This window comes from Enhydra lutris, unplaced genomic scaffold, assembly GCF_002288905.1.
Source record: "Enhydra lutris kenyoni isolate GAN:26980312 unplaced genomic scaffold, ASM228890v2 scaffoldscaffold6, whole genome shotgun sequence".
NCBI classification, from domain to species: Eukaryota; Metazoa; Chordata; class Mammalia; order Carnivora; family Mustelidae; genus Enhydra; species Enhydra lutris.
The window spans coordinates 29,272,822-29,292,107 of record NW_019154090.1 but is presented as its reverse complement, the minus strand read 5'-3'; the positions used below and the strand labels follow the sequence as shown (position 1 = coordinate 29,292,107).

The following is a 19,286-nucleotide window of genomic DNA, read 5'->3' as shown; positions in this document are numbered from 1 at the left end:
TTAGGGTAGGTGGACCTGCAACCAAGGCACTGACAAGGTATGACAAACTCCAACTGGCAGTGCTCAAGTTTCCCCCAGAACAGCAGTCTGGGACCAGGCCCTCCTGGGGGATCTCTCCCTTGCTTAGTTGCTGAGAGCCGCTCAGGTGTAAGCCTACTCAGGGAGATTAATGATGCCCCTGGCTCAGCAGCCATAGCACAAGCCTCCTCCAGCTCCAACTCCTCACATGCATTTCTCTTAACAGGCTCACTAACTCTTCTCCTGAGAGCACTTCATCGATGCATCTCTATTATAGATGCGTGATTATCCTCACTATACGGTTGAGAAACTAGGCTTAGATAGTTAATGTCACTTCTCCAAGGCCATAAAAGCCTGAGTGGCGGTCTGGGATTCGAACCAGTGTCTAGCCTATTTAGCGACTTCCAGAGCGGTTCATCCACGGCGCTGTTCCCCCCTCCGCAGGTCCTAGGCTTCCGCGTCCTCTTAGCAAGGACCTCCACTGGAAAACGTCCTTGGAAAACGCTGACAGGGTCTTTTGAGCCTCGGCGGCATCCGTCACTAGCGTAGCAGGCGGAAGTAGCGGGCAGTTGGCCGGAAGTGGGGCTCTGAGGTACGGGTGTTGCGGGAGTAGTCGTGGTGGCTCGGGGATCCGGGGTCTGGTGTTGCGGCGCCCGCGTTCGCCAGGCTCAGGTGAGTGGCGGCGGCCGGGGAGGAGGTCGTGGCGGCCTCTCCTTACCCACCTGGCCCTTGGCCCGTCTCTCCCGTCCTGGGCGGCGCAGGCCCGGGCGTGTGGAGGCCGGACTCCGCGCTTCTGGGCCCGGCTGCGGACTCCTTTCGCAGGCCCGCTTTAGGCAGCATCTCGGCGACCCCGCCACTTCAGAGTTCTGTGACCTTGGGCAGACGGTTCGTGTGAACCTTGACTTTTCCTCTGGGAGACGGAGATAACAACTGCCTGCCTCGCAGGGCTGTTGGCGTAATGCAGCGAGGTGCTTTGCCGCATTCTTTATCACACTTTCACATGCGTGCTAATCACTTGGGGATCTGGAGATTTGAGGATGTAGGTCTGTGGTAGGGTCCGAGGTTATGCATTCTTGACCAGCTTCCAGGTGAGGCTGATGCCGCTGCTCCGCAGGCCACAATTTGAGCCGCAAAATCCTCCAGTATTTTGCTTAGCACTGGGTCAACTTGAGTCTTGAGTAAATATCAATAAGATGTATACCTATTCCCCATTTTTAACAGACGGTTTCTGGTTGCCCAGACCTAACTAAGGGTATTATTGATGTCTTCCTCCCTTTTCTATCCAGAGATAAAAATAATTGCCCTTTCTCTTTCTGTGCAAATCATGACACAGCTCTTCTGTCCTGACTCAGGGAGCCTTGGGCCCTCTATATACCAGTTACTCATCCACTCACTCAGACCAGGCTTCATTGCTCACTCACTGTAAACCTTGAATAGTGCTTCATCCTATGGAGCTGGTAGCCAAGCGCTTTAGGTGTTCCTAAATGTGTCTGGTGCTCCCTGCTCTAGTCATTTGTTGCAGCTGGCATGTTAATTCCCGTTTTCTGCACTTTGCTCACATTTTGTGGATAGTGAAAACAGTGGCTTCTCCAGAACTGGATTCTACAACTCACTGCTCTGAATGGCCTCAGGCAAGCTCTGGGATGAGTTTACTACTGTCTAGTAGACCAAAATAAAAATCTGAAGACTCAGTGTTACAGCGGAGAAAGTGAGGCCTTTGGCAGTGTGCAGGCCTAGTTTATTTGACTGTATGATTTTCTTCCCTGTTCATTGGGTTATTTTTCTGATTCCCAGCAGGGTCTTGTCATTCATCATGCAAATAAGTCAACTTTTATATTAGAGAATTCTGAAGTTTCCCCTTCAGCTGTCTGAAAAACTGTACTGCTCAGCCTTGCAAGCCTAGAATAGATTAAAACCAAGTACTGGGTTAAGTTGGCCAGTTGACATGACTTTGGATGCAGATATTTCTCTTTACTTGCAAGGATTTGGTAGCTCCACTCTCACTGTCTGAGAGGATATGAGTGCCTGCTCTCTGTTGTTAAACCCGGAGATTTTCTAGATAAAGCATTGTGAATCCTTTAAGAGCAGTGGCTCTAACAAAATCATCTGTGGGGTCTTGTCAGACTGTTTCTACCCATGCGCTTCTTGCCATTCTGATAGAGGAATAGCAGAGGCTTAGAGAAGGGGAGGAGAGGGCTATATAAGCTGGGGGAAAAAAAAAGTTTCACAGTTAATTGTGACGTGCTGTTTTCTCCAATAAGAATGGAAACTAGAGGGCGTCTTGGTGGCTTAGTCAGTTAAGTGTCTAACTCTTGCTATCTGCTCAGGTCCTAATCTCAGGGTTGTGAGATCTAGCCTCAGTGGAGCTTTGTGCTGGGTGTGGAGCCTGCCTAAGATTCTTCTCTCTCCCTCTCTTAAAAAAAAAAAAAAGAAAAGAAAGTGGAAACTGGAACAAAGTGGAGGGGATGGGCTGTTAGACTTGGTTTTGGTTTGGCTTAACTCTAGGTGATACTTATCTTGACCCAAACACTTTAGCACTAGTGTTTGACCTTCATAGTAGTAGATCCCTCTCTTGTAGTCTTTGCTCCTATGTGGAAACTGAAGCACAGAAGAGTCTAGCCCAGTTAGCATTTGCATTAACAGCTAAGGGTCCTTAGGTCAGTCTCTAAGACATCACTAAAGCTTGGTAGACTCTCAACACATGGAGAAATTTAGTTTTTTGTTTTAATTCTCGGTTACGCAACAAATTTTTTGCTAAGACAAGATTAGAATTTGAAGTATCCATTTATTTGTGGCTATTTTATGAGGACATGAGGGGTTAAACCTTTGTAGCAAAAGGACAGAAATCAGAATTCAGAGAGGAGATCCAGTAACTGGTGAATTGAATATGCTGAGAGTGTCATAGACTTAACCTACAGTTAGCATGGCTGTCTTCCTCCGACGGGCTCCCTTCCTCTAACTTCTGGATTATAGTTTAAGTGGAACTATTTGGCTTTGCTCAGATCTGTATCTGGAAGGTAGAAAGGTAAGAAAGAGTCTTCACTCCTACGAAATTCCATTGCTCAGGGTGGTTGGGCAGTGCCAGGGGTCTCTGAGGCTTCATTCTGGTTTGTTAGGACCTCTAAAGAAGAGATGAGGAGCAGGATGTACATATAGTTAAGTTTATACATTTAAACTAAGAAAGGAGCTTTGTGCTGATGTCGGATGTCTTTGAACCTCTAGAGAAGGCATCAGTAGGTACTGACTGGGGATCTCACAGTATTCCCTTTCCATCTTTCTTACCGATTCTCTGGGAGTTCTTAGGGAAAGAAGAACTAACTAACTCAGCTGTGTTTTCTCTGTTTGGGCAAAGGAGAACCTCTCCTTTGTCGTGCCTTTTCTCCTTACTGTTCTGCCCTATTGGTTCTGTATCTTCCCTTCGTTTCTTTCCTTTCCTTCCACAGTACTCAAGACCAGACTTCTAAAGTGATTATATTTCAGACCTATGTATGTAAATACAGTGTCTATACAGTTATGCTAAAAGTTGCATGGTGAAAAGGTAAGTACCTCCTATTTGCCATTTGCAGTTGGCTTTGCACGCTTCTACGATTATTTTGTCATTTCTGTTACTGGGCATCCTTAAAGAAGTTTTGTAGACAATTGGAATTGCTTGGACTAGAAAAGCTTTTCAACATTTTCCTTAGAACGTAAGGTTACTTTCTTTGAGCACTGATTGTCTTCTCGAAAAATACCTTAATTTCCTGTTAGTACATGCATTTGGCAAATTTAATTTTTGTCAAAGTTGGACATGGTTTACACAATCCAATAGTTTGATGGAACTTACAACACTAAATATTAATTCCTTCTTTCCCCCTCCTTTTTTGTTCTGTGGAGGTACTTTCTACTCTGTTTCTTTTGACATTTATCAGTATATTTCTAAATAATTGTGTTGCTGTTTCTTGATTTCTAGGAAGTATCTATATCTATAAAATCTTTGGCTTCTTTATTATGGGCTTTGTGGCTCTTGGCGTCACTACCCAGTCCCCCGTTCTTCTTCCCCTCCTTGCATCTTCCATATATAGTTTGCTTATAGTTTTTGGTTAAGCTGATCTTCAGGGTTTATATCAATAAGATTATGTAAATATTCATAGCTGAGTAGGGAGCATAATATAAAATTTTCTGTCTTACACAACTTTTGTTTTCCCGGAGTTGATAATTTTTGTCACTATTGTTACTGGCTTTGTTTTCTGTCTACCAATTGCTTGTCCATCCCCAGATTATTCCTCAGAAGTATAAATCTCCTCTCCTTGGTAATATTTACTTCCTCTGGCAGGAACTTTATGTCTGCTCACAGTTCCAGTATTGGGATCTTCATCATTATCTCGGGATTTCCTTTTGCTTCTCTCCTGTGTTGAGATTCGGGATCCCTTATCTCTCCTGCTGACTTTCAGGTCTTCAGTTGTGTTACTTTTTCTTCCCTTGATGAGGGGATATCTTGTAAATCCATTCCTCTCTGTAGATTTTGGTCTTTGAGGTCTTCTCTATGTTCTTTTCGTAAGTGGTATAAACAAACCATAGTGATAGCGTGGATCCTAGACGACAGGCATAGCTCATTTTGCACTTTATTGCATTTCACAGAGAGAGCATTTTTTACAAGTTGAAGGTGTATGACAAGTTGAAGGTTTATGAAGGTCGAACAAGTCTGTTGGTACCATTTTTCCAAAAGCATTTCCTCACTTCCTATCTCCATGTCATATTTTGGTAATTCTTGCAATATTTCAGATGTTGTTCATTATTATTTATTTGTTATGGTGATTTGTGATCCGTGGTTATGACTTGCTGAAAGCTCAGATGATGGTTAGCATTTTTTAGTAGTATTTTATAATTAAGATATGTCTGGTGTTTTTTAGACATAATGTTGTTGCACATTTGACAGACTATGGTATGGTATAAGCATAACTATGTGCACTGGGAAATCAGGAAATTCCTTTGACTCACTTTATCGCAGCACTCACTTTATTGTAGTGATCTGGAACCAAACAACATTACCTCCGAGGTTTGCCTTTATTAGAGGTGAGGGGCTTTTGAGTTCATCCAGTTCTAACGCTCGAGCTCCCCTACATTTGGAAACCCTATGATTGTTCAGGATCCTCCCCTCCTTTTTATATGGAATCTGACTCCTCCTCTCGTCTAGAGTACACCCACAATGTGAATTTTGGAATCAGACGATCTTTGATCTCAAACCCCACTCCATCCCTTAGCTGTGTAACCTTCAGCAGGTTTCTTAATCTTGTGAAGTGTCCTTTTCCTCATTCTCAATATAGAGATAATAAGACCTACCTTACAGAGAGGTTGTAAGGATTGGAACTAATGCAGATTTAAAAAGTGTGTATACTGGGGGCTCCTGGGTGGCTCAGTTGATTAAACATCTGCCTTCAGCTCAGGTGATCATCCCAGAGTCCTGGGATCAAGCTTGTGTAGGGCTCCCTGCTCAGCAGGGAGTCTGCTTCTCCCTCCCACCACCCCTCACCACTCCTGCCCTGTTTCTCTCTCTCAAATAAATAAATAAAATCTGTTAAAAAAAAAAAAAAGATAATTAAAAAACAAAACAACAAAAATAAATAAAAAGTGTATACTAGGCTTGGCACAGAGGAAGCCCTAAAATGATTTTGGCTGTTGTTTTTTCCATCTTGGGGCTTAGTCTGTATTTTTTGCAAATCAGAAAGAGCCACGTTAATTCAAAGTACAGAATCAGTTCAAAATACAGAATTGATAGTACTCAAACATTGATGTTCGAGGAAATGGTTCTTTTGTTCATTTAAGGACCATGCACAATAATTTCATTAAGTACTCTTAGGTAGTATTTATTGAAGTAATTTAAGTTATTTAGTGCTTTTAAAATTAAGTGCTTTTAAAATTATTTATAAAGGCATTTGTTAAATTAATTTATATACTCTTCTGTATTAAGAGTTTCGATGCCAGGGGCGCCTGGGTGGCTCAGTGGGTTAAGCCTCTGCCTTCAGCTCAGGTCATGATCTCAGGGTCCTGGGATTGAGCCCTGCATCAGGCTCTCTGCTCAGCAGGGAGCCTGCTTCCTCCTCTCTCTCTGCCTGCCTCTCTGCCTACTGTGATCTCTGTCTGTCAAAAAAATAAAAATAAAATTAAAAAAAAAAGTTTCAATGCCAATAAAAAGGGGGAAAAGTTATATAGTTATAAAACGCTATATAGTTACTTTCCTTTTATATAAATATTTTAGGTGCTGGCACTCATTCGTGTTCAGTTTGTTCCACTGAATATTTGTATGTGCTTTTTCTCATGTTGATCCCTACAACACACTTACCCTGTAAACCAGCCCTCTACTTCTGGGCGGACATTTGAATTGTATTCAGGTTTTTGTTTTTTTTTTTTTAAAGATTTTTAATTTTTAAGTAATCTACACCTAGTGTGGGGCTCAAACTTAAAACTCCTGAGATCAGGAGTCACACACTACCAACTGAGCCAGCCAGGCGTCTCAGTTTTTTTTTTAGAGCACAGTTATTTTGTAAAAAAAAAAAAAAATGTTTTGTCTTTTGTTGTTGTTATTTCAAGCTAGTTCTCAAGATGAGATGAAGGTCTACAGATTTGACAGTTTATGGCTTTAGTTGCAAATTATGTTGAGCCAAATATGGATTCCAGGTTCTAAAGCAGGTCTTCTTAAAAGCCTTGTTCTGTCGGGGCACCCTGGTGGCTCAGTCAGTTGAGCGTTGGACTCTTGGTTTCAGCTCAAGTCATGATCTCAGGGTCGTGAGGTGGGGTGCGGCATTAATTGAAGAGTCTGCTTGAGATACTCTACCTCTCCCTCTGCCCCTTCCCCTGCTCACATTCTCTTTTTCTCCCTCTCCCCCTGCCCTTCTCTCCCTCCCCTCCTAAATAAATTAAAAATCTTTTATTTGTATTTTTTTTAAAGATTTTATTTATTTATTTGACAGAGATGACAAGTAGGCAGGGAGGCAGGCGGAGAGAGAGGAGGAAGCGGGCTCTCCACGGAGCAGAGAGCCTGATGCGGGGCTCGATCCCAGGACCCTGGGATCATGACCTGAGCCAAAGGCAGAGGCTTTAATCCACTGAGCCACCCAGGCGCCCCAAGTTAAAAATCTTTTAATTTTTTAAATCTTTTAAACCTTACTTTTAATTAATTAAAATTTTAAGTAATTAAATTAATTAATTAATTAGACCTTTAATTTTTAATCTTTTAAACCTTTCTCTTCCTCCCTCCTCTCTCCCTCCCCCCCCAAAATAAATTAAAAATCTTAAAAAAAAAAAAAGCCCTATTCTGTCAACTGGAGAGTTCTATTACTTGCTCTTTTGTTCCTACCATGCCTGTAGTGCAATATTGGTTGAGATTTGTAGTGACTGTTTTGAGGCATAAATCTTTAGTTATCTCTAACTATTAAAGGAAAAGTTATTTCAGTACTACTTTTCTAATATTTTCTAATTTTTAAAAAGTTGGCCATCTGCATTCATAGGAATAAACTAATGGTCTATAGCAAACTTTTTCTATAAAGGGCCATGTAGTAAATATTTTATGCTTTGCAGGCAGGCCATACGTTTTCTGCCACAGTTACTCAATTCTGCTCTTGTAGTGAGAAAGCAGGCATAAACAATACGTAATATGTGGCCTGGCTATGCTCAGATAAGACTTTACCAAAGAATATGTAGAGGGGTAGATTTGGACCTGTTGACCATAGTTTGCCGACCCCTGGTCTGTAATATCTGGACCCAGAGATTGAAACATAGTAGAGAGAATGGTCTACAGGCCATGGTAAAGAACTAAGTATCTAAGGATTTAGTGTGATAAAATTCTGCTGTGGTTCACAAAGAAATCAGAGCATACATTCCTACCATCCAGAGAAGCCTGCTTAGCTGGACTGCCCGAACAAAGCCATGGGGCATGCCCTGTGGCCACATGGTTCTCCTGCCGTGGGCTCTGGAGGGAAGGGCTGACAGGAGAGCTGTGCAGGAATTTCAGAAAGTCACCCTGACACCCTCAGAACTTGCTCATGTGCAGCAATAACCCTACCTGGTCCACATCTTGGCAGCTCAGGGCTCACTGGGTTTTGCTTGTCAGGCTTTGGTATTTCTCCAGTGTAGGGAAAGCTAAAAGCCTTTAGCAAAAACAGGAGCTTCGCAGAGTCCATTTTATAGCCCTTCATGGCTCCTACCTCGGGGGACAGTGGGGACTGCGACGCTCAGAGGCAGGGTAATCCATGCCTGACCACTGACAACATTGCTAATAGCCACCTCCAGAGGAGAGCTGTGCTGCTCCCTTGCGTGTCAGTGGGGCAGGCCGGTGAACTGGTGTGCCCTGAACCCGCAGCCCAACTCTGAGATGCTTTTTGCTTCCCACCCATGAAGTGACAGCAGGGGGCATCAGCCTTCTGCCTTCTCCCGCCAAAAGGAGTTTTTGAATATATGTACCAATTGCGTGACTTCTCTGTGATAGTGATTCAATATCTGGTAAGCCTCCTGGGGAGGAGAATAAGCATCTTGTAACAGGTGTAGGAGCAGCGTGAGAACACAATTCTGTAATCAAAAGCTTCATACCTTAGGGACAAGGAGGGTTATTATGGGCATAATTAAACTTTACACCAAATCCCACTTTTTACTTTCGGAGTCAGCACAGCAGCTTTTTACCAAAGTTCTTATTCTCCAAGTGGGCCCCTTATGCCTTGAGATCCAGGAGAAGGAGTTTATCCTTGATGTGTGCTGGCTTGTGGTTTGGGCATGGAACTTATTCGAGTGGACAGCAGGGTAGCTTAATCCCTTTCTTAAAATGTGTGCGTTTTTGTATTGTGATAGGTGGAAGCCACTTATTCTTCATCTACCCTTTTTTCAGTATCTGGCACCAATTCTGGCCCAGTCATTTGTGACCCATGGCTCTTGCGATATGCCGAAGATTTCCAGGCAGTTTCTGTGGAACGCCTCCCCGTCCAGCTCTAATCCAGCACCATGTAAAGAAATTGCCTGGACAAACCTGTGAGGACTGTGTTCTGACTGCCAGAACGATCTGTACTGACCCCAGAACGGCAGCCACCCTCAAGTTATTAAAACCTTTAGGATATCGAGCGTTTTGCAGTCCTTTTGCCTGCAGTGCCACCCAGAGTGTGACATACTGGAATGTGGGAAGCAGCGCCTGGCAGAGGGGACAGGAGCCTCCAGAACACAGCGGCCTCTGCGAGCCTGCCAAAAAAGCTGGGAACATTCCTAGCGCTTCCACTTCTCGGAGGCTCCTGACAACCAGCAGTGCCCTTCCAGGTTCGGAATCCAGCGGGGTCTCTGCCTCACAGGCCAGCACGTGGAAGCCAGGCTCCCCTGGGCCCACAGGCATTGTTGAAGACAATGTAGAAGTGTTTGATTCCTTTGAAGACCCCCGAGGTTTCCTACAGCTAAGACCAGAGTACCAGCTCCACAGCTATAACAGATCAGAGACTTGTCAGCCCCTTTCCGTTTCAGAAGGTGAATTAATTTTGCACAAAATCAGTGTTTATCAAGATAATCTCCAGCCTCAAGTCATTGCTGATTATCTGTGTAAGCTGAGCTCTTTGCCTGCAGAGCGGCACCCTGCTGTCCTGTCCAGTCCCAGCTTTGCTTCGCTCTGCCAGCTGAGTGTGAAAAACATACAGCTCTTTGATGTCCCAGATCTGATCAATATTTTGAAAGCCTTTGTCAGTTTAGGAATCCCTTGCTCCCATTCAGTGCTGGATGTGTATGAAATCAGATTTTGCAGGAAGGTGTGGGAGATGAGTCTAGATCAGCTTCTCTTGGTGGCTGACCTCTGGCGGCACTTGGGCCGCAAAGTACCTCGGTTTTTGAAAATCTTTTTTAGTTACCTTAATTTGCATTGGAAAGATCTATCCTTGTCCCAGCTGATTCACCTAATTTATATTATAGGTGAAAGTCGTCAGGTACCCCAAGACCTCATGCAAAAACTGGAATCGTTGATTCTCAAGTATATAGACTCGATCAATTTAGAGGAGATTGGTACAATCTGTTTGGGGTTCTTCAAATCAAGCAGTGGTCTCTCTGAATATGTCATGAGGAAACTTGGAGACTTGGCTTGTGCTGACATGCAGCATCTGAGTAATTATGCCTTAGTGAATATTCTTAAAATGTTCCGTTTCACTCATGTGGATCACGTAAATTTCATGAAGCAATTTGGCCAGATCGCTCCTCAGCGAATTCCTTTTCTAGGAGTTCAGGGTGTCATGCACCTGACTCTTGCTTGCTCAGCCTTACGCATCCTGGATGAAGGGCTAATGAATGCTGTGGCTGCTTCTTTGCCGCCTCGGGTGGCATTCTGTCGAAGTAAAGACATAGCCAAGATTCTGTGGTCATTTGGAACTCTGAATTATAAGCCACCCAATACAGAAGAGTTTTATTCTAGTCTGATAAATGAGATTCACAGAAAGATGCCTGAGTTCAGTCGATACCCAGAACACCTGCTCACCTGCCTGCTGGGCCTGGCCTTTTCTGAGTACTTTCCGTTAGAGCTCATCAACTTTGCTTTGAGTCCAGAGTTCATCAGGTTAGCTCAGGAGAGAACTAAGTTTGAACTCACTAAGGAGTTGTATACTCTTGATGGTACAGTCGGCGTTGAGTGTCTAGATTACAGAGGCAATCGTCTTACTGCTCACCTTCAGCAAGAGGGGTCGGAAATGCTGTGGAATTTAGCAAGGAAGGATATGTGCTCAAAGCCTGAATTCCAAGAAGCTCTCTTTTTACTGGAAAACATGTTGGGCGGGCCCCAGTACATCAAACACCATATGATTTTGCCTCATACCCGGTCTTCTGACTTAGAGGTCCAGCTTGACGTTAACATGAAGCCATTACCATTTAACGAAGAAGCCGTACCACTTGAAGATAAAGCCAAGTTGAGGCTGAAGCACGTGGGAGTCAGCCTTACAGATGATTTGATGACTCAGCTACTAAAAGGGAAATCGAGAGTACATTTCCAGAGAGAAACTGAGCCAAAGACTGAGCAGCAGGCAGGGATATTAGCGAAGGCAGCCATACTGGGGAGCTCCCCTGGCAGTGTGGCAGGCAGGTTGGGGGCCATGGAGATGGCGGGCCCTCATCCCCCAGCCTGCCTGCAGGCCCCACAAGTGAAGCTGGCTATTCAGTTGACAAACAAGAACCAGTATTGCTACGGTTCCAGGGATCTGCTCGGGCTGCACAATATGAAGAGGCGGCAGTTGAAGCGGCTCGGGTACCGCGTGGTCGAGTTATTCCACTGGGAGTGGCTCCCGCTCCTGAAACGAACTCGCTTAGAAAAGCTGATGTTCCTCCACGAGAAGGTGTTCTCCTCTGCTCTCTGAAGGGCTCTCAGGGACGTTGTTACTCACAGATGCTGTGGAGGCATGCTGTATAAGGTTGGGAGACCATTCGAAAAGCCAGAATATGGGTTTGGTAATAAAATCCTCTGTTGAGGAGACGTAGCTGTGCTCTTGTCTATGGCAGAATGAAATTAGTGTCACTGTGAACTAATTGTAACCTGGCCCAGTTGGACAAGTTGTTGCTAATTTGTGCAGGTGACTAATAAACCTCTTCCTGTGCCCTGTTTCCAAGTAATTCCTATCATATTTTTCTTACTCTCTTGACTGGCCTCACCTCACGATGATTTTGAATTTTTAAGATAAAAGTGTAGTCAAGACATTGTCAAAGCCGATTTTTTTAAAATGGTTTTCATATACTTTGTTTTAAAATAAGACTCTTGTAGCATGTAACTGGCTCAGTCGGTGGAGGATGTGACTCTTGATCTCAGGGTCGGGAGTTCAAGCCCCACGTTAGATGTGGAGCCTAATTAAAAAATAAATAAATAAAAGAGAATCGTTTACAACTTCGTTTACATTTCAGGATTTTTTTTCTCCCATGCATGTTTTCTTCTCCCTTTAAAATTAAAATCTCAGGGGCGTCTGGGTGGCTCAGTGGGTTAAACCTCTGCGTTAGAGTCAGGTCATGATCTCAGGGTCCTGGGATTGAGCCCCGCATTGGGCTCTGCTCAGCGGGGAGCCTGCTTCCCCCTCTCTCTCTGCCTGCCTCTCTGCCTACTTGTGACCTCTCTCTGTCAAATAAATGAATAAAATCTAATAATAAATAAATAATATTAAAATTTCATTCTCATTTAGATTTGGTTGATTGTCCTTAGTTACTGTTCTTTGCGTTTACAAGAGCCATTTCAGAATTAGTGAGCTTAATGTCCTCTTCTAGCCCCACCTCTTCTGCATTTCTACTTCTCTTGTATAAACTGTCTCCCTACCCTTCCCTCCAAATATTTTCTCCCTAAAGTTGGACTGAGAGGAGTAGAATTAAGTGAATGCCTCTCGGGCCAGCGATTCCCGTATCTGATGATGAGGCAGAATGTTTTTCGTGATAAGTAGCTCAGACAAGAAGGAAATGAATTATGTTAGGAAGTCTAGTGGGCTTCAGGTTTGTCGTATTAGAGCACAAGCTAAAGAGATTGTATATATAGATTCTGTGTATATGGATCCTGTATGTATGTAAGCTACTTAATACAAGTAACCTTTGTATAAACATTTGGGGTCTGAGAATTTTAAAAAGAATCCCTTCCACCAATATTCAGGTTTCCTCTCAAAGTCCACTTCCCTGCCCATGCCAAAACATTACCCCTGTTGGCTTTCGATCGTGCTCTGTCATCTTCAGCTTCATTTTCCTCAGTGCACTCAGCAGTATCAGAAATTATTCTGTTTACTTACTGGTTTCCCTGTTGGAAGATAGCCCTTTGAGTTAAGATAGCCCTTTGTGTCTACTTAACTAATTTCTCTACAGTGCCTAGAATGAGTTGTGGCACAGAGATGATAATGTTAGTGAGTATGGTCTGGGAATTTAGAGTGGTTGGTCACTGCTGGAGAGTTGGCGTGGAAAGAAGGCAGAGGGTGGGGGTAGAGAGAGTGGATCTGGGTCACAACTTAGGGTCTTGCTAAAGCGCCCAAGTCTATAGGGGCTGGAGTGCCTCTAAAGGAGTTTAGACTGTTAGGTTAAAAAGGATAGAACTAGATTGGGGGGTCGGGATACATGAGATCTAGTTTTTTTTTTTTTTTTTAAGATTTTATTTATTTATTTGACAGATAGAGATCGCAAGTAGGCAGAGAGGCAGGCAGAGAGAGAGAGAGGAGGAGGAAGCAGGCTCCCCATTGAGCAGAGAGCCCGATGTGGGGCTTGATCCCGGGACCCTGGGATCATGACCGGAGCTGAAGGCAGAGGCTTTAACCCACTGAGCCACCCAGGTGCCCCTGCATGAAATCTATTAAGGAGAATATCTCACAAATGTGTGCAAGAGTTCAGGTGAGAGCTAATGAGGACCAGAATGGGAATGGAAGGTCTGAGTTTCAGAGATGTTTGGAAGAAGAGAATCAAGATTTGCTGATCAGTTGATTAGGGAATGAGGATTTTATTTTTATATTATTTTTTAAAATTTTATTCATTTATTAGAGAGAGAGAACACAAGCAAGGGGAGCTACATAAGGAGAGGGAAAAGCAGGCTCCTCACTGAACACGGAGTCTGACTTGGGGCTTGATCCCAGGACCCTGGGGATTATGACCCAAGCCCAAGGCAGAGGCTTAATTGACTGAGCCACCCAGGTGCCCCCTGCCAAACTTTTCCACAGTGACTGTGCCATATTACATTTCCAAAAGCAATGTATTAGGATTTCACTTTCTCCACATCTTTCCTAACACATTTTCTGTTTTTTGTTTTTTGTTTTTAAATAGCTATCTTAGTGAGTATGAAGTGGTATCTCATTGTGGTTTTGATTTGTATTTCCCTAGTGACTAATGATGCTTAGCATCTTACTTTTCTTCTCTCTCTCTTTTTTTTTTTAAAAAGGGCTTCATGCCCAGTGTGGGGCTTGAACTCATGACCCTGAGATCAAGAGTCACATGCTCTACCGACGGAGACAGTCAGGCACCCCTAGCATCTTTCAGTCTTAACAATACCAAGTCTTTAAACCATGAACAGGAGATGTCTTTTTATTTATTTAGATCTTTTTCACTTTTAGCAATACTTTGTAGTTTTTGGTGTATAAGTCTTGCACCTCCCCAGTCACATTTATTCCTAAATATTTTTATTCTTTTTAATGCCATTATAAATGGAATTTTTATCTTAACGTCCTTATGAATTGCTCATTGCTAATGTTTAGAAATGGATGCTTTATCCTGCATTTTTGCCTAGTTCTTTTATTGGCTGTAATGGTTTGTGTGTGTCTGTTGATTCTGTACTAGTTTCTGTATATATGATCGTATAATCTGTGGATAAAGGTAGTTTTTGCTCCTTTCTTTCCACTTTGGAGACCTTTTTCTTTTTCTTGCCTACTTGCCGTGGCTAGAGCTTCTTAGATGAAATTGAATAGAAGTGGTAAAAGTAGGCATCCTTCTCTTGTTCCCGATTGTATGGGGGATTCTTTCAGTCTTTCACCATTGAATATATTAGCTGTGGGTTTCTCATGAATACCCTTTTATCATGTTAAGGAAGTTCCTTTCTGTTCTTAGTTTGCTGGATGTGCAATAAATAATTTTTTAGCATATGTCACAAATAGTACACAGGACATTCTTGCACTAAAAGAAGAAAATCCATTGTTTATCTGATTTTCAGATCTAAGTGTGCAGTGTTTATTTTTATTTGCTAAATTAGCAACATAAAAAAAACTCAGTAGCAAGGCAAGATTTTTTTGAGTGGGCTGTTGAGGGCAGAAGAGACTTAACATGTTGAGGAAAGGGTCTAGTAGTCAGAGATAAGTTGAGCATTCAGGAGAGAGGCAAGACCAGATGCAGTAAGGTCCAGTAGTCGGGTTTATACATGGAGAACATGGCTGCTTCGCTTGGGTTTCTGTAGAATTTTGCAGACCGTGCTATTAAGGTGATAAGTAAATGGTATTAGAATGCTTTGTTCATAAGAGACCCACCTGTGCCTTGATTTGAGCCTGTGAGTTTCTTAAAAGTAGACGTTGTGTCTGCCTGTGCCTAGCAGAGTGCCTTGCACATATTAAGCCATTGAAGGGTGCTCCAAGCATATAGGACTGCAAGCTTTTTCTGGGTGCACCCCTGTGTCCTGGTCTTCTGTGCACCTCTCACTGGTGGATCACTGTGTGGGATGTGCTTGGACAGCTATCTTTCATTTTAACCAGCTCTGAGAAAATGAATACAAGTCACATTTTTTTCATGGATGGACAAGTAACTCAATTTAGAAATTATAAGATGTACTTCTTTAAAAGCTGAAGTGCCCAATTTATAAAATTGCTCAGTGCGTTGGTATTCCACCCACTCTTTGAGGTTAAATGCTTTTCTCTTATTTGACAGGTAATCTTTTCTTCCCTTTTTTCCCCTGTAACCTGTTTGAGCCTAGTCTTTAAAATATGTGTATCTGCCAGAATTACTTTCCATTACATTTTCGTGTGACTCAAAAATCAGGTTGTGTAACTCAGCTATGGCATCTTCTTTTTAGGCCAAAGGAAGATGGATGCTCAAGTGTTCAGAAAGTGTCATGGTCACCTTATTCTCTTCTGCATCATCCCTCCATACTTCCCTACCCCCATGTTCTGAGTCCTTACCACTAAAAGGTTTACTTAGCTGCTTCAGGCTCCAAGGAAGTGCACATATAGAAACCTTCCAGATAGGATGACCAACTTGTCCCAGTTTGCCTGTAACTTTTCTGGTATTAACACAGAAAGTTCCACATTCTGGAAAAACTGTCGGTCCTGGATAGACCATGTGGTCGATCACCCAACCCCTGGACCCCTTCTCAGCCCTTCCCTTGCACTCCCTTAATCAGCCTGCATACTGGGAAGCAGAGGAGAAAAGTCTGTCTCCATCTGGCCATCCAGTCCTGTAGGAACTGTCAGATGCCAGAAATACTCTGATCCACCTTCCGTCCTCTCTGGTGTCATCCTGCAACCCCAGGAACCCAGTCCAGTTGTTTAACTACTTACATGTAGTTTTAACACACAAAAGGGAAAAACGGGTAGCCCACCACTCTGATGTTGCATATTTTAAGTTTCTGCATGGCCACCATTACTTCCCAAACTTATCATGTGTACATATTCCTAGATAAAGATTTTTTTAAAAGATTTTATTTATTTATTTGACAGAGAGAGAGATCACAAGTAGGAAGAGAGGCAGGCAGAGAGAGAGAGAGGAGGGGAAGCAGGCTCCCTGCTGAGCAGAGAGCCCGATGTGGGGCTCGATCCCAGGACCCTGGGATCATGACCTGAGCCGAAGGCAGAGGCTTAACCCACTGAGCCACCCAGGCGCCCCGATAAAGATTTTTTTTAAAGATTTGTTTATTATGTTTATTTGAGAGTGTGGGCAAGGGGGGTAGGGGCAGTGGAAGAGGGAGAGAGAATCTCAAGGAGACTCCCAGCTGAGCATAGAGCCTCACGTGGGGCTTGATCCTAGGACCCTGAGATCATGACCTGAGCTGAAATCAAGAGTCAGATGCCCAACCGACTGAGCGCCACCCCCTTAGATATAAAAAAAAATTTTTAAAGATTTTATTTATTTATTTGGCAGAGATAGATCACAAGTAGGCAGAGAGGCAGGCAGAGAGGGAGAGGAGGAAGCAGGCTCCCTGCCGAGCAGGGAGCCCAATGCGGAGCTCGATCCCAGGACCCTGAAATCATGACCTGAGCTGAAGGCAGAGGCTTTAACCCACTGAGCCATCCAGGTGCCCCGATACAAATTTTTGACAGGTGTGTGATCATAATACCTTTGATATTTTGTGCCTATCTATCCATCTATCTATCTATATATACACATACATACTTCTGCAGTTTTTGTACCTAGTCATATTTATCATTTAAGTGGCAGGTACACCAAGAATAAACATGTCACTCAAGTGTTTCTTCCGGTGTGGGTAGTGAGATACACTGGACTCTTGAGTTGACCCTGGGCCTAGTTTTTGCCTTATATCTGGGTAAAGAACTTGAAGACTTCTGTGATAATAGGGTATTTGGATTTGGCTGGGTCAGTGGGTAGAGTATTTGACTCTTAATATTGGGGTTGTGAGTTTGAACCCCACATTGGGTGTAGAGATTACTTTAAAATCTTTAAAGTAAAAGGCTTCTTAGAGGGCAGTACCAGGGATTCTTGTGATGGAACTGTTCTCCATTTTGACTGTGGTAGTGATTACATGAATCTATACATGTGATAACATTGCATATAACCGAATCCACAGACACACGTGCATGAGTACGTGTAAACTGGGGAAATTGAATAAGATCATGGAGTGTATTGTTACCAGCTTCCTGCCGGTGACACGCTGTACAGTAGCTGTGCAGGGTGTTATCATTGGGGGAGACTGCTTAAAGGGTCCATGGGATCTCTGTATTGTGTCTTACACTGCATGTGAATCTGCTGTGATCCTAAAATAAAAAGTTTAATTAAAATCTTTAGAAGCAAAAGGTTTTTTCAGGGCACCTGGCTGGCTGGGTTGTTGGAGAATGCAACTCTTGTTCTCAGGGTCATGAGTTTGAGCCCCACACTGGGTGTAGTTTACTTAAAAACAAAACAAAAAAAACAACAACAACAAAAAAACTTTTTTTTTTTAAATTACTTCCTTGAAGGTAGCTTTGAAATCCTTGTGAGACAGTAATATGTTATAGTAGTTCATTTTCCTCCTTCCTTCTCTTTAAGGATACCCCTCCCTCAAAAAGAAAAAAATTAAAGGAAGAAAAAGCCCAGGGAGAAACTGAGATTGCTAGCGTATTTCTTAGTAGTTGTACTTTGATGCCTTCAGGAAGCCATTTGCAAAGATAGCCTCTCATGTAGTACAAAAAAGATAGCAGGAACCCCTTGAAGGGTGAATTGCCTCTAAGTGGTTCAGAATTGATTTGTCATCTAGGAGGTTAATGGCAGGTTTTTCATTAGTGTCATTTCTTTGTCTGGTTAGAAGCCTTCTATGACTTCCTTCTGACCAGTAGCTTTCAAACTTTTTTTTTTTTTTTTTTTTTTTTTTTAAATCACAGTCCTTAGTAAGAAATGCCTTTTATACCAAAACCCAGACTGATGATGCTGGCTCAGTTGGTAGAGCATGAGACTCTTGATTTTGGGGCTGTGAGTTTGAACCCCATGTCAGGCATAGAGATTACTTAACTCAGAATAATAGATAATAAAAAAGAAAAAAAGAAAAGAAAAAGGAAGGAAGGAAGGAAGGAAGAAATATAGTTTCAATTATACATTTCAGAAGTTTCATGAAACACTGCCCATCTTCATGTATGGTGCACTCTGACTCTGTTCTTAATTTAAAAAAAAAACAGACTCACTCTGGTTTTGTTTCAGTAATGTGAGTTCTTGATTCTTGATCTGCAATTTGGGAGAAAAACACTACCTCAGACCACAGGTAGTCTTAAGCTCCTTGGCGTAACATCCAAGGCCCTCCCCATCTGTATTTGTGTTTCCAGCCCTGCATCATCCTGTTCTAAGAAGCTAAGTGGTATATTCAGCATTTCCTAAACCAGCCTCACTGTCCCATCTCTATGCCTTGACCGTTACTGGTCCCCATCCCTAGTGTCTTTCCCATTCCTGTTCTTGCCTCCTGACTCCCATAGTCAAGTACATACTGTCCATCATACCATTATTAGGAAGTTTCTGTCCCATTTCAGAGCTGTCCATGATGTCAGGCATACATCTTCATTGTCTCCATTTCAGACATTACTCCTGTGGATTCTTCCCTGAATTTTTGGGGACCAAATACCTTTGGCCAGTGTTTTTGCATTTTTTTTCACCAAGAGCCAAAATAAGAAATTTTATATTGGACCTAGAATATAATTTGTTATATGTATTTGTATATAATTGAAGCAAAAGCTTCATAAAATAGGGGTGCCTGGCTGGTTTAGTCAGTGGAGCATGCAACTCAGTCTTGGGGTTGTGAGTTCAAGCCCCATGTTGGGTGTAGAGATTATTTAGAATAAAATCCTTAAAAAAAAGTTTCATGAAATAATGTCCATATTATGTGCATTTTGACATTTTATCTTCTCTTTCAATTAATGTTTCTTTTTTTCAACCCATAACTTGATTTCAAAACTACAGATTGAAAACATTCACCTAGGCTGTCCTTCCCTACTCTGAATGTCATTTGCAGAAAGCTGTTTCAAACTTTTATATTCTGTAGTCACTGTTGGAAGGAAGTCCATTGTGCCTCAAGACGAGGACAGGACCATTTCATCCATTTCATTTATTTTTTCTTTTCTTTTTCTTCTTTCCACAAGAAAACTTACAGAGAATATTTATTACAGCATTTT

The 19,286-nt window shown here is 42.7% G+C and overlaps 2 protein-coding genes across 3 annotated transcripts in view; both read left to right on the top strand.

Annotated features, from left to right (window-relative positions):
• Positions 1-636: 636 nt before the first annotated feature.
• Positions 637-11,693, top strand: LOC111141690 (FAST kinase domains 5). Its single transcript, XM_022494448.1, has 2 exons — positions 637-690; positions 8,873-11,693. The coding sequence occupies exon 2, from the start codon at positions 8,910-8,912 to the stop codon at positions 11,349-11,351; it is 2,442 nt and encodes an 813-aa protein (XP_022350156.1). The 5' UTR covers positions 637-690; positions 8,873-8,909; the 3' UTR covers positions 11,352-11,693.
• The window catches only part of LOC111141691 (U-box domain containing 5), a 35,552-nt gene continuing 16,908 nt past the window's right edge, over positions 643-19,286 (top strand). Inside the window, exon 1 of one of the 2 annotated variants that reach the window (XM_022494452.1) lies at positions 643-690. The gene's annotated coding sequence lies outside the window, so the exon portion shown is untranslated. Of the gene's footprint in view, positions 691-9,471; positions 9,493-19,286 lie in introns of those variants that run through there. The other variant, XM_022494449.1, reaches the window with a different exon arrangement.